General features: G+C 44.2%; 1 protein-coding gene across 1 annotated transcript; it reads right to left on the reverse strand.

Annotated features, from left to right (window-relative positions):
* Positions 1–1,319: 1,319 nt before the first annotated feature.
* On the reverse strand, positions 1,320–12,534 carry MTURN (maturin, neural progenitor differentiation regulator homolog (Xenopus)). The gene is made up of 3 exons (XM_010294433.1): positions 12,436–12,534; positions 7,724–7,846; positions 1,320–1,430 (listed from the first exon to the last, which is right to left on the reverse strand). The coding sequence occupies exons 1-3, from the start codon at positions 12,532–12,534 to the stop codon at positions 1,320–1,322; spliced, it is 333 nt and encodes a 110-aa protein (XP_010292735.1).
* Between the last annotated feature and the right edge of the window lie 342 nt (positions 12,535–12,876).

Below are 12,876 nucleotides of genomic sequence, written 5' to 3' on the forward strand. Positions count from 1 at the left end.
TGTATAAAAGGGCTTTTGAAGCGTGTGACCTTCATTTCATGATTTAAAAAAAAATTTGGAAAAAAGGAGGAAATGTAGAAACGTTTTGCTCGATTGTGGAAAACAGCTGTATTACAACAGAATCCCCTTTGCTTCTTATATTTTCAGTACAAAAGGCAAGTAAATAAAGAGACCCTGCATCTTCACAGTCTGGCACTGATCTGAGTCACTTAAATCTGTGCAAAATAGGTATAAAATACAAGGGGTCGTCTTCTCCTTTATACCAAGACCCCACCAAATCCCTCTGGGGAGCAAGTCCCCAGCTAAGTAAAACCTCACTAGTTTTTGTGTCAGCCAAAGTAGTAGTATTTTAGCTCCCCTCCGACAAGGTGTAAATGCCTGAACTAGCTCAAAGGCTAGGGAGAGGAACAGGTCCAGCATAATTTTAAAAGCCATGTGCTGGTTTATATCCATATGGCTTCAAAGTTAAGTTGCACTTTAATTCATGATGCTGTGATGTTCGAGTAATAATTTAGCAATTTATTAAAACCAGTGAAGCTTAAAGTTGGTTGTCATGCAGAAATGGGATAGGTGATGGCTATTTTTTAATTGATTTGTAGGAAAGCAGCATGTGGCTTTGGATCAAATGGTGTCGGAGTACCAGGGTTGGTTATAATGTGTACTGATACTAATTACTCCCAGTTATTAATCCAGCACTTGTAAACTCAGGTGTCAGTAAAGTGACATTAATACGTCCGATACCAATAGTCCCCTGGATTTCCCACTCCCCGTTATTTTTGTTAAGCCTTCATGTGCACTTCTGCAGTACCAACCACTATTAAACTAGTGTTTTTCAGGCGAAATCTCTCCAAGTTTGGTACTTTGTCAAAAAAAATAGCTGCTGAACTAAAAAGAAAAGCGCAGGTTGTGTTTGCTGTCTGCGCTGGTTTCCTTGGGAAGGTCACTGGTGAGGAGTCAGCACTCTCACCACACGCTTCCTACATTCTCGGTACTCTACATTCATGTCAGTGAACGCTACTCTCGAACACAAATCGAAGAGACGAGTCAGTGACAAAACTACTTCTAGACTGATAATGGCAGAATGCTACCAAGACAACTCCATAGAAAACCCACTGAAGCAGGAGCAAAATTCAGGTCACTTCTTAGCAATGCTCATCACAGACTATTATTAATTTATTTTTTTTAAAACCATTTTGTAAAACTTTTATCCTGGGAGCCAGATATCCCCATGTGATGTGCTAATTCGAACAGGCTAACGTGGGACCCCCTGACCCCACCTGGTACCAAAGGCTTCCAAATTTTTTTAGCTTCTCAGAAAATCACTGCTGACTGACACCCATCTGTTGGTGATCGGCTTCTGGCTCCTCTTCTTCCACATCTGCGTTATATTCTTCAAATGCATCATCATCAACATCTGGAAGCCCAAGTAACTACAAAGAAGAGAAAAAACTGTGTAATAGTGAATTACCCACTCATGCAGCTTCGCTGCCTCCACACAATACCTTGGTGCCACTTCTTGCAAACCTCAAACCCTGGAATAATAGTATTGCATAACAATCTTGACTGCCTTTCTTCTCCCTCCTGTGATAGATTTCAAAATGCATCCTCACATCAAATTAAGTGCTCAGAGACCAGAAGATAAATAAAACCAAAGTAAAGCACTTGCAAAATGCTTCACGTTCTTCCCTGAGGTCGTATCACGAATTGTCAAGTGTTTAGACTTGGCAGTGGTTTAACTTCAGAAAGAACCGTGATAATACTGTAGCAGTAGTTATCTCGGTTTGAGATTGTGTTCAGCAGCCCTGTAAAAGCCAAAGCAGCAAGCATCCTTATGCAGAACTGACTAGTCTGGAGTAGGCAAGGAGTCCCTAAAAACCTAAAGATCCCACTGTGTTAAGTGCTTCTCTTGAACCCTTCACTCTATCACACCAGCCAAAGCCTTGCATGCTGGGTGAAGCCCTCGCAGTGAGAAATACTGTGTATTCAACTGAAAATTGTCTGCGTCCCTTTAAATTTCTGCAAATTAGATTTGGGCTTGTGAAGAACTGCCGACCCATCTTCCTTGGACAATGCCTCCCATCACTGCAACGGCACTTGTTCGCTGCAGGAAAAGGAGGAAACAGCGATGTTTCAACTTTTCCCCTCTCCTCCAAAAGGTTGCCAAGCCAACAGAAGTCAGGAAGACAGATAAACCAAATAGTAGTCAAAATAATGCATCTGTTGTGGAAATCTCCTATTAGAACCCTACACTAGCAGCTATTAATAGCCACAAAGCAAAATCATATGCCAGGCATTATCGGGAATACCATGTATTTAGCTTGCCAGGGCTGGAAGAGCAGCACAGATGCATGCAACACCCTGTTTGGAGAGTGACGCAGCTGTCGGCTCTCGAAAAGAGGCAAAGCCCAGAAAAATCGGGAGGAGGGTGACACTCACTAGGTGGTAGCATGAAAATGAGAAGGCTGTGACAAGGCAGATTTTTAGGGACCTAAACTAATTTAGTCTGTGATCAACATTCAAAATTATTCAGTGGACAGAAATACAATGCACAGAATTAGCCTGTGGGTCCAATGAAGCTTGTACTCCTCACTGTCCCTGGGAGAAAACCAGTTTTTTAGTTGCAGGGTTCCTTCCGCAGGGAAATGGAATGAGAATTTGCTGACTAAACCCCCTCCTTTGCATTTTAAAAATACTTAACAGGGAGACCCCAAGCTGAAAGTGTTCTTGTTTTCTGAGCAGAACGAAGAGGAAATATTCCTATGGATACATATTTTTCAAATCAAATGCTTAACTGAACGTGAAACTACTTGGTTCATTTTCAGGATGCGGGGGTTTTGTTTCACGTTGAAGCTAAAATTAAAATACACAGTTTTTAAAATGCAAAAGCAAGGCCTCTAGACTTTCTGATCCACCAGTATTATTTTCACTAAACTGATTCGGTGTATTCAAATTAAATGTGAGTGTTGTACTGCTCTGTTTATACCACCCGGCAGAAAGAGCTTTGATCACATTTTTTGGCCCAGCTCTGGTTACAAATCCTCCTTGATTTGCAGGGAAATGAGCCACATAAGTCTTCATTTTATGGGATACTGTAAGCCTTTCCCATGCAAAATTAGCACAGAAAACACAACGTACACCACAAGAACTGCAAAGACACACACAGTCCCAAAGGATGGGGAGCACGTCCTGTTTTTCACACACTCCCTCTCCCTTTTCCCTCAGGAAACCCAGCTCTGCTCTCCCTGGCACAGTGTAAATCAGAGTGACGCTGCAGACGTTAGTGGTTTTACGGAACATAGGAAGGATGGGGATGGGACAGGATGGGATGCTCCTCCAAGAGGCGCAGTTTTGTTCTCTCACAGACACTTTAGGATCTTCCAAGGCACCAAGGACCTTGGCCATGCAGGTCCTGCTGTTAGGGGTCGCATCTTACCGCTGCCCACAGGACTGCAGTCTCTCACCACTGCTAACCCCTGACAGCTCTCTGGACTGCAGTGACAAACCAGCCAACATCTTGACCCCAAGGAGCAGGGATCAGGGTCCAAAGTGCAGGGAGCTCTACAAACATTGGGCCAAAGCAGAAGGAGGGAGTATAAAAGATGAGGACAAACTAAGACGGTGAAGGTGGCCTGAGTTGACCCTAGACCAACTCCCATTTTGTCTTCTTTCAAACACACTAGTTTCTGCTTCTAGTCCATATCTACTTTATATACTAAAGTATCAGCTACGTGGCAGACCGGAAAGGACTTTAATGGAGAGTGAAAACAAAGAGGATAGAGGTAAAACAGCAAAGAGGTATAGAAAGAGAGAGCTGATCCATGAGCCAAATAGGCAAGGGGAACAAAACTGACAGGTGGGGACACATGGGGAGAAGGAGGACAGTGGGGTGGTGAGGAGGGAAGGAGGACAACCACCAGTGGCAGCACCACCCGAACTACACTTCTTTGCTCCTGCTGGCCAAACTACCCATCTGGAGGTAAAGGAGAGGTCACTGGGACATGTATGAATTAGAATGAGTATGGGATAAATGGCTTTTACACTGCAGACTCCCCCGTTCAGATGTAGGCTTTTCAGGCTGCAGGTAAGCTCAATGTGGGAGCCCTGGAATTTGCCACTGAATTGTAAGACTCATGTTTTGGTTCTCTGCAAACTCTGCCAGTTGGTGCAATGTCCCTTAGGCATTTTTTATTTTTTGTCTTTCTTTTCTCAAAGTGTCCTGATTTTATACAAATAAACTAGTATTTTTTAAGTTGCAAACTCACAAAAGCAGAGTGACATTGCCTCCTGCCAAGAGCTGATGCACAAACACACTGAAAAATAAGCCAAGTACACGACCAAGCTTTAGTGGTCCACATGATACTACACCAGAGATAACGTGGTTCTGTCAAATCCTGGTGTGAAGGGCTTAGCCTCTAGGCAGATGTGCTTACAAGCACCAGCATGGACACCTCTGGCACCAGAGAGAGGGGCACTGGAGGAGCTGAGACACTCTGAGGCAAATAGTGGTATTTGAGCCCAGTGCTACTGCTATCACTTCATGTACCTGCATGGCATCTGGCACTTTTGGATGCTCCCTGAGTAAGTGGATGATAAGGCAAATCACAGAGTCTTGTGGAAACCGGCCCAGGAAGGCAGTAATGGGCAGAGACAACATGCCCCCCATCGCCTTCAGCAAAGCAGCAGCTTGACCTTGTCTAGAGCAGGATTTAGAGATGTGGTTTAGCTGTTGAGGGTTAACCGACACTTTTTAAAAGCCTTGTCTAAATAAATGTTCTGCACTGGCACTGTGTTTATGCCTGTAAAACATAAGGGAGAGAAGCCTGAGAGCAGTGAGGGCTGGTGAGCAGCCCTCAGACCACCCTCATTGCTTCCTGCATCCAGCGAGCAGGGGGAAATCTCTGTCTCTCACTGAGAAGGGATGCCAACCGCTGGGCATCCCCGCTCTCACTGGTTCCGAAACACAGGGCCCAGAGGCCTGAGCAGCCTGTCCCTTGCCACAGCCCCAGGGTAAGACTGCAGACATGGCTGGGCTGTTATCATGAATGTGTGGAGCAGGGCTGAGCTGAGTCACCGGGCAAAAATCAGTCTGGGAGCCCTCAGTTAAGGGAGGGCAAGTACTCATGCCGTGCATGAGGGCATGGAGAGCTGCAGATGCACTGCTTGACGTCTCCTCCTAAACATTTCCCTTTGAAGAACCCTGACAAAGACTTTCAAAACTGCTTAATAATTTTGGATGTCAGTCTGGATATACCAAAATGAAAAAGACTTTCAGAAGGCGCTTACCAAGCACATGCTAAAAACCTGGCCCCTCTTCAGTGTCTCAGATTGACTAGTCAGGACCATCAGACACTTCATCAAGAGCCCAGTCTGACCTTCAGCAGTAGTTTTTCCTAAACTGCCATGTTTCAAACTGAAATTTGCCAGACTTGTTTGGGGTAGTGGAGAGGAAATGCCCTGCAAATGCACTGTTACCTCTGAACTGACAGCAAGGTGGTTTCATTAGCAGAACAGGTCCAGCAGAGAAAGGACGGGGGACAGCGCAAAGTAATGTCAAAGAAATACTTTCCCAATACTGATGAAAAGTGGTTTTGTTCTGGCAAAGGCTTCAGGATGCAAAATAACTGTTTCCATACATCTGTTGTAACACCCTTCACTTTTAAAAATCTATCCTACCATGCATGTGCTATTTTTAATAATTACATAAGGGAAAAATGTCAATACATTCCTTATTACACTTGTCTACACACAACCACACCTCAAATGATAAACCCAATTTTGTTAATGCTGATGCAAATCTCTCAACACTAGGTCAAATGAGAATTTAAGAAACTTAATCTTTGTGGTACATCCAAGAGAAAATAAAGAGGTACTTGACTGAAGTCTGCAAGAGGTCTCTGACAATTGAGAACACGGTTTTTGAGCAGACAAAAGCATACTGAAATTCAACAGCTAGGAAGCAAAACCAGAAAAATGCAGATTGTAAATAAAAGAGGTTTTCATAGAAGCGTAACTAATGGTGAGAAGAAAAAGTGCCCAGCAGTGCTGTATCCTTTAAGTCACCTGAAGACTCTACATCAAGACTGGGTGTCTTGGGAAAAGGCACGCTCCAGCTCAACCACAATTTATGTGCTTGGTTGTGGGAATCATGGGGTGAAATGTGATGGATTAACAATGGGCCCTGACCAAATGAGCGTAATGGTTCTCCTTGCTTTGAACCTTTTTATTCTGAAGAGTAGCTTAACTTGGTTTGACTGAAGCCAGTTTCTCAGTAACTTAAGCTATGCTGAAATAAATGTGGTTTAAATGAAATAAACTATCTGTACCAATTTAATTAAGTCTTTTTGAAGTCCTCTTTAGCTAAAAAAAAAAATGGAAGTTTCTCCTCAAAGACACAGCCTTTCTGAGCAGGAGAAAACAGCTATGAAGATCCAAGAGCTAAATATTGTTCTGGGAAACATATTTATACTTTTGCATGTTTTCACAATTACAAGCAGCTGTACTGACAGATCAGATTTCCAGTCCTTTCTAAGAAAAGCGTGCATCTGTTCTATTTATTTCCAGTCTCTCAAAGGATTCTTTAAAATGATGCTCTTTTATGTCGACCAGCTGTGGTGGTCTGCGGCAAGGCAATGCAAGGGTGTAACACAGGGAGGGCCAGTGTTTTCGTATCGGCGCTCCAGGCCCTCCCTTTCACTCTAAATACTTGGGATACACTTTCAATCTTCTCCATTAGTCAGCCAGAAAAGAGAGGAGGGAAAAAGGTCTACATTTTCAGTTGAGTATAAAAACATCCGTTGGTCAGCTTTCCCATGGACATCATGGGAGCACGGGTCTGGCAATGAACCTCCGCTCTGCTTTGCACCAGCCCCTTACCCAGCCCCAGGCCCTCAAGAGGAGAGGCTGTGCAAAGGGAGGATTTGGCAAAAAATGAAGGACAACAGTCAGCCTAAGTCACCTCCCCCTGATGAAACCCAGGCTTCGACCCAAATCTTAGTGTTAAACAAGGACAGAGAAACCCGAGTAGCAGCAAAATAGAAAAATACAAGCCCCTTCCCCACAAAACCCAGTTTCTGCTCCAACTTCTTCTCAAGTGACCAAACTGGCATTTGCAAATACCAAGTGGCAACCATCCTAACAGCAAAATCTGGACTGCTTGGGGGAAAAAAAAAAGCCAACTCTAAAACAAAACAAACCGCTTTGAGGAGAAACCGAATTTCCAGCTTCCCAGAGGTTTACTCTCGCTACTCAGATCCTTGCAAAACTCTCCAATTCCAGTGCCAGGAAATAACTCTGCCACAAAGTCCCGTGGCGCTGACTTGCATCCCGTTCCTCGGAGTCAGCACTGCATCAGCAGGACGGGAGCCCCTGCGCAGCTGGGGAGCCGGTGCCACCGGCTGGCCCCCCCGCAGGCCTCCCCCCCCCCCCCGGGGACTCCGGCGCAGCGGGGGAGCCGGTGCCACCGGCTGCCTCACCAGTTGGCCTCCCACCCCGCGCGGGAATCTCATCCTCTCGAACGCAGAGATGGAAATAAGAAGCCAGCTGGCTTCCAAGAAACAACTTCCAATCACCTGATTGTGGCTTACGTGCTAACACCCCTGCACCCAGGCAGCTGACTGGAGATGTAAGTCCCTGCAGAAGAAAAAACACCTTGCTCCATCCAGTGCTAGCCCATTAAAAGTCACAGATACCTGTCAATGTTTAGAAGTAAAAAAGAGGCACTTACGGGTCTGAAGGATTTGAAGACTTTTTCCAATATTTCATGGAGTGTCTTTTTCCCACAGGAGGAGATGTAGTCCTGTGCAAGCTGCAGAAAAGGTAAGCAGTCCTCACTTTCGCTCCACACGTGCTGAAAGCCAACAGCAACACAAGAAAGAAAAGGCATTAATTAACAGGAATTCACACTGGCCTTTCCACGTGATTTTATAAGGTGACATGTTGTAAACATCTGCCAAAGTACACTGGGCCTCTTGCAGTTCAGACCCGCACTGGGGATGGCCACTATAGGCTGTTTCAGAAGCCATGCTTCTGAGGAGGAACCTTGGTTTTATTAACACGATGCATCAGAAAGCAGGGAAATCAATCCAGAAGAGAAAATGCCTTATGACTGCACCAGCAATGAAGGGTACGCACGCCTTGCACACGCGCATTTTACAAGTAAAAGTGTTTTCATTTGACATCAGCCCTGCTTAGCCCTGGAAGTCACGTCGGGTTTTCTCTTCTTCTGCATCATCCGCTGCAATGAAGCCCTCAGGAAGAGCTAAAGCATCTCTTTGTCTTCCTGGCGCTAGTGCAAGCATGATGAGACCCTGGAGGTGGAACTTGATGTGTAATTCTCTTGACAATGCAGAAGAAAAGATGCAAAATATACCCGCAGGTGAGACACAAGAGCCAAAGGGAGACATTTGGACACTCACCACATCCTGACACTTTATGCCTCCCTCCCTGTTTTGAAGTTTACTCCTCCTAGACCCAAATCTTCTCTTCCTGGGCAGGCACATATAAGCCTATTTGGGATATTCCTCTCGTCTCGCTCTCGCATCGGAGATGCTGGTTCCCCAGCCTGGCTCTGCGAAGCCTCTCCCAAGATCAATGCTTATTCTGCTGCTACGAGGTTGTTTGAAACAGCGACGGTGGAAGCACTCAGGCTCCTGCAGACAAAAGCAGCATGCAGCACAAGCTAATGCATACCTTTTAAAGACCTTCTTTTTGAAGACTTTGTGCACAGGACTGTTTTAGGCAGTCTGCTACACAGAGAAGTGCAATACTGCAAAATTGGTTTGCGACTCTTATACCCCTGTTTTTGCACAGCGGCTCTTTTCCCCAAAGTGCCGTGCAGCTTTTTACTGTGCTATAAACAGTGAGTTACGCTTAAACAAGGGAAGAGGAGGGTCTCTCTAAAGCTTAACTAAGATTCAGGGGAAGAGTAAGAACAACAGATGTTTCAATCCCTAACATGAGGCTTGCAGGTCGCCTTCTTGTTCAGTGGTGAATACCTGCCAGGGACACAGTTTTACACTTATCAAAAGAAAACACTGCTTAACATCACCTAAGCTACATCTGTAACTGCCTTGCTATGAGCCTCACTTGACCTACATTTTCTTTGCTGCTTATTGCATTTTACAAGCATAAACATAGTGAAATGTTTTGTTATGAAGAGAGCCCTGCCTTAGTGAGTAGGTTCTGCTCTTTCCATATAACCAGAGTCATCTCTTAACCAGTCTGGCAATAAAAATAAGTTCTTTACAGTCTTGCCAACTCTCAAAGGCACATACCACAAGTCTCATGATACTTCATGCCATCTTAGAGTCATGGGCCTTGTAGTCCTATAAATATACAACCAAATCTCAGCTTCTGTTTACCAAAAAACCAAAAAAATTAAGACGTCTGCACTTTGTGATTTCTATGGCTTAAAAAGGCAGAAGGTACATGAAGTGAACTCAAAGGAACCCTCTTTATAATATCAAATGAATACACTCAAATCACAACATTTTACAGCCTCGAGATTTTGGAGGTCTGGCCCAAGATTCCTTAATACTTGCGGTTAGCAATAACCGTTTAGTTACTTCTAAACTTTGCGTCAACCTTAAGAGCTGGGTGTTGCAGCTTGGCAATTCATGGCTTGTGCTAAACCTGTTGTAATTGTTTGTATGTATAAAACGATTATGGCTGCTAACATTCTGATTCTTGTTTAAATTGTGGTTTCTTTTGACTACCAGAGCTATATACAGGAGCTTCCACATAAATGAAAATCAGGCCCTGCCCTTTTATAAATAATAGTTAGTTTGTTCCCCAGGGAAAGTTAACCCCGTGTTGTCCTATCATGTTTTTACAGTCTCTTTTCAAGCTGCACCATGTTTTAGATTCCAGCGTAAATTTGTCAGCAGTAGCGCCGAGTAAGATGATCTAGTACGGGAGGAAAACCTAAGTGAGTAACTTGATCATTGAGCCTTTGAAGAGACTTTCTTGCATAGCACCATAAGGCAATAAGCAAGTAAGGCTTCCAACAATTTCCACATCTGCAGAAGATTTGAAACTTTGGCTGTAGCCACAAATGCACTACGAAAGGTCTCACATGCCATGAGAGCATGCATCTCATTCGGAAATGGCTTGATTTCATCTTCCCTCCCCCCAAGAAAACTCAACTGTAATACAGACAGACAAGGATTATAACACCTGTAAGTTCAGGTGCACCTCTGGGGACGTTCAGCAATGCACCGAGGCAGTGCAGGAACTGAGTCTCACCACTGACTCACGTATCTCCTGAGGAACCACCTGCAAAAGGAATTTCGGCCTCTCAAAACAAACACAAACGTAATTTCAAAGTTCAGCTCCTGCTTAGAAAGTTAGAGCAATCAGCGACACTGCACAACCGGAGATGCTTTTCCTGGACCCCCCCAGGCCCGAGGATCTCTTTGCAGCGGGAGAAGCGGGCTGCTGGCAAACCGGTGGACCACAGTGCTCAGCCGTGGCTGCGCAATTAAAAAAATATTAACCTCATCATCTGAGTATGTGTTTTCCAAGCTTGCCCAGTTTTGCTCACAGTTGCTTTGTGTCACTACAAAAGCACAGAGCCACTAATATCCACCTCAGCTGACCTAGAATCATGGCTGAATTATTTAGTTCAGCATCTACACACAGCACATAGCTAAGGCAATTCATAGGGTTGCATCTGGAGGGGTTTGCTTTCCCTCACGCTTTTAGACTATTCAGTGTTGCTGGATGAGAGAGTCACTTGCTCGACCACCTTTTTCTAACCAGCCTACCTGTTCAGCATGGCAGCAAAACTTTTTCTTTGTGGGGATAATTCAACTTGCAGAAAATATTCAGACTCACTGACTCTGTTCTAAAATATTTTACAGGAAATCATGCATCAAGGTGGCATCATATTTTTATTTGCTTTATCGGTTGCTAGCAATAACACAGCGGGAAAACAAATGACAAACTATAAGGAATAGCATCGCAACCCTCACCCTCATTGGTTATGGCTATACAAGCTCTATGAATTCTTTGAGAACACCAGAAGCCTCAGGAGCTAACGGCTATCAAAAATGCTGATTCAGAGAGTTTTAGTGTCCAAGTGGTACTGAAAATGCCAATAGGCATCTAGATGGGTCTTCTGCAGCCCTACCACGTTGAAAACCTAGCCTAAAGATACCTTTTCAGGAAATTAAAATTATATGATTGTTGTGATCTGGAATCTCTGATTTTATACAAAATTCAGAGTTATTCTCCCCCAGATTGCACCTTGGCAATCTTTCCATGTTTTTCTCCTCCTCCCTGTTAAGTTCACCATGCCCATCATTTCCTCCTTACAAGTGGGTTATCATGGACTTTTCTGGCACCTTCTGCACAGCTTTTTAAAAGTTGCGTTATTACAAAATGAAGACGTAAAGAAAGAGAACAAGAATACCGGGCACCAGATGCTTCTTAAATGTGAGGTTCCTTTCTAAGAGTCACAGGGTGCAAAAAAGGCCATAAAGTGTTACTGTTAATTCTGTTTATATTTACTCACTTTCACACTCCATTGTGTTACTGGAGCCATGCAACAAGGCTCAAGTGCAAATGAGAATCAGTCCCCTGGCTTGTATTAAGTCTCCTTAAAATAAACTTCAGCCTGTAATTGCATGTAGAAAGGAAACTTCTCTTCTGGAACATAAAAAAAGCAAATGACTGAAAAAAAAACAAGATAGCCAAGCTGGAGGAGAAATGAGGTCCTGCAGCGCACTAGGGCCAGAAAACGCGATGCTGGTAAATCAGCTTATTAGTGGTTCTTAATTGTATTAAAGAGACACCATCAACAGGAAAAGAGTTAAGAATGACACCTATCTGCCTTGTCTTAAAAGTATTATTATTACAAAAAGTGCCTCAAGTAATAACGCCAAAAAAAGCCAGAAGAAAACACTGCTTCTAGTTTTCCACTGTTTATGTTCTGCATTTGACAGGAGTTGGCCCTTCTGCTCAGCTCTACTACTGGCGGCTCTGGGCGAGGAGTCCTTCCCACAGCAACCCTGGAATGAAAATATTTGCCAAAAAGAAAAAAAGGAAAAATGTGGCTGCAAACCCACAAAAACTGGCCAGTGTTGGAAGCATGGGAATAGGGGCTGAAACTGCTTAAGATTTTTTTTAAAGTTGACTAGATTTTGTTTTGAAAGAGTTTGCTCAATTATTGAGCTGCCTATAAAGAGACAATATACATCTAAGAAAAATAATGAGCTTTCTTTGCAATTTCTGCTATCATTAGCATCCAATCACAACTTTAAGCCTAGTCGTGCATCAGATTCATATGTAAGCCCCGCTTTAGAGTCCAGCGGGCACAGGCCCTTTTGGGCACGGGCATCTCTAGAACGGAACGAGTGCCGGGGTTTGACAGGCTCATAGGTGCTGGAAAGATGGGTGTGCAGGGTTGGTCCCACCATGGACCGGGAGAATCCGCACCCAGAGACGCTCCGCTGCCACGGCCGGAGGTCTCACGTACCCCTGGACAGATGCATAACTAATCTCCTGGTAACATTTTTCATAATTCAGCATGACCATCTGCCCGGCACAACAAATAAAAGTCCCGCTTGCTCGGATTTGTGGTCCTGGAGAAGTCACTTCACTGCTCTTTGTTTCCACGAACCCATCTGTCAAATGGGCTCATACTGCACCTACCTGCTGGAAAGGGAATTAATTAACATTTGTCAAGCACGTCAAGGGATGAAAGTTGCTCCGGGAAGGGAAGGAAGGGAAGGACCTGCAACATTCCTACAATAACGGTCTGTGCTAGGAGCTATTTTTTGTGTTTTAAATAAAACAAATCCTTTCATTGCAGTCAGCTGGCGCTTTGCAGGTTACAAACCCGGTGGCGAGGTGCAGCTTTTCGGTAACTCTTCTTGC

This window comes from Phaethon lepturus, unplaced genomic scaffold (genome assembly GCF_000687285.1).
Source record: "Phaethon lepturus isolate BGI_N335 unplaced genomic scaffold, ASM68728v1 scaffold12999, whole genome shotgun sequence".
In the NCBI taxonomy this organism is placed as follows: domain Eukaryota; kingdom Metazoa; phylum Chordata; class Aves; order Phaethontiformes; family Phaethontidae; genus Phaethon; species Phaethon lepturus.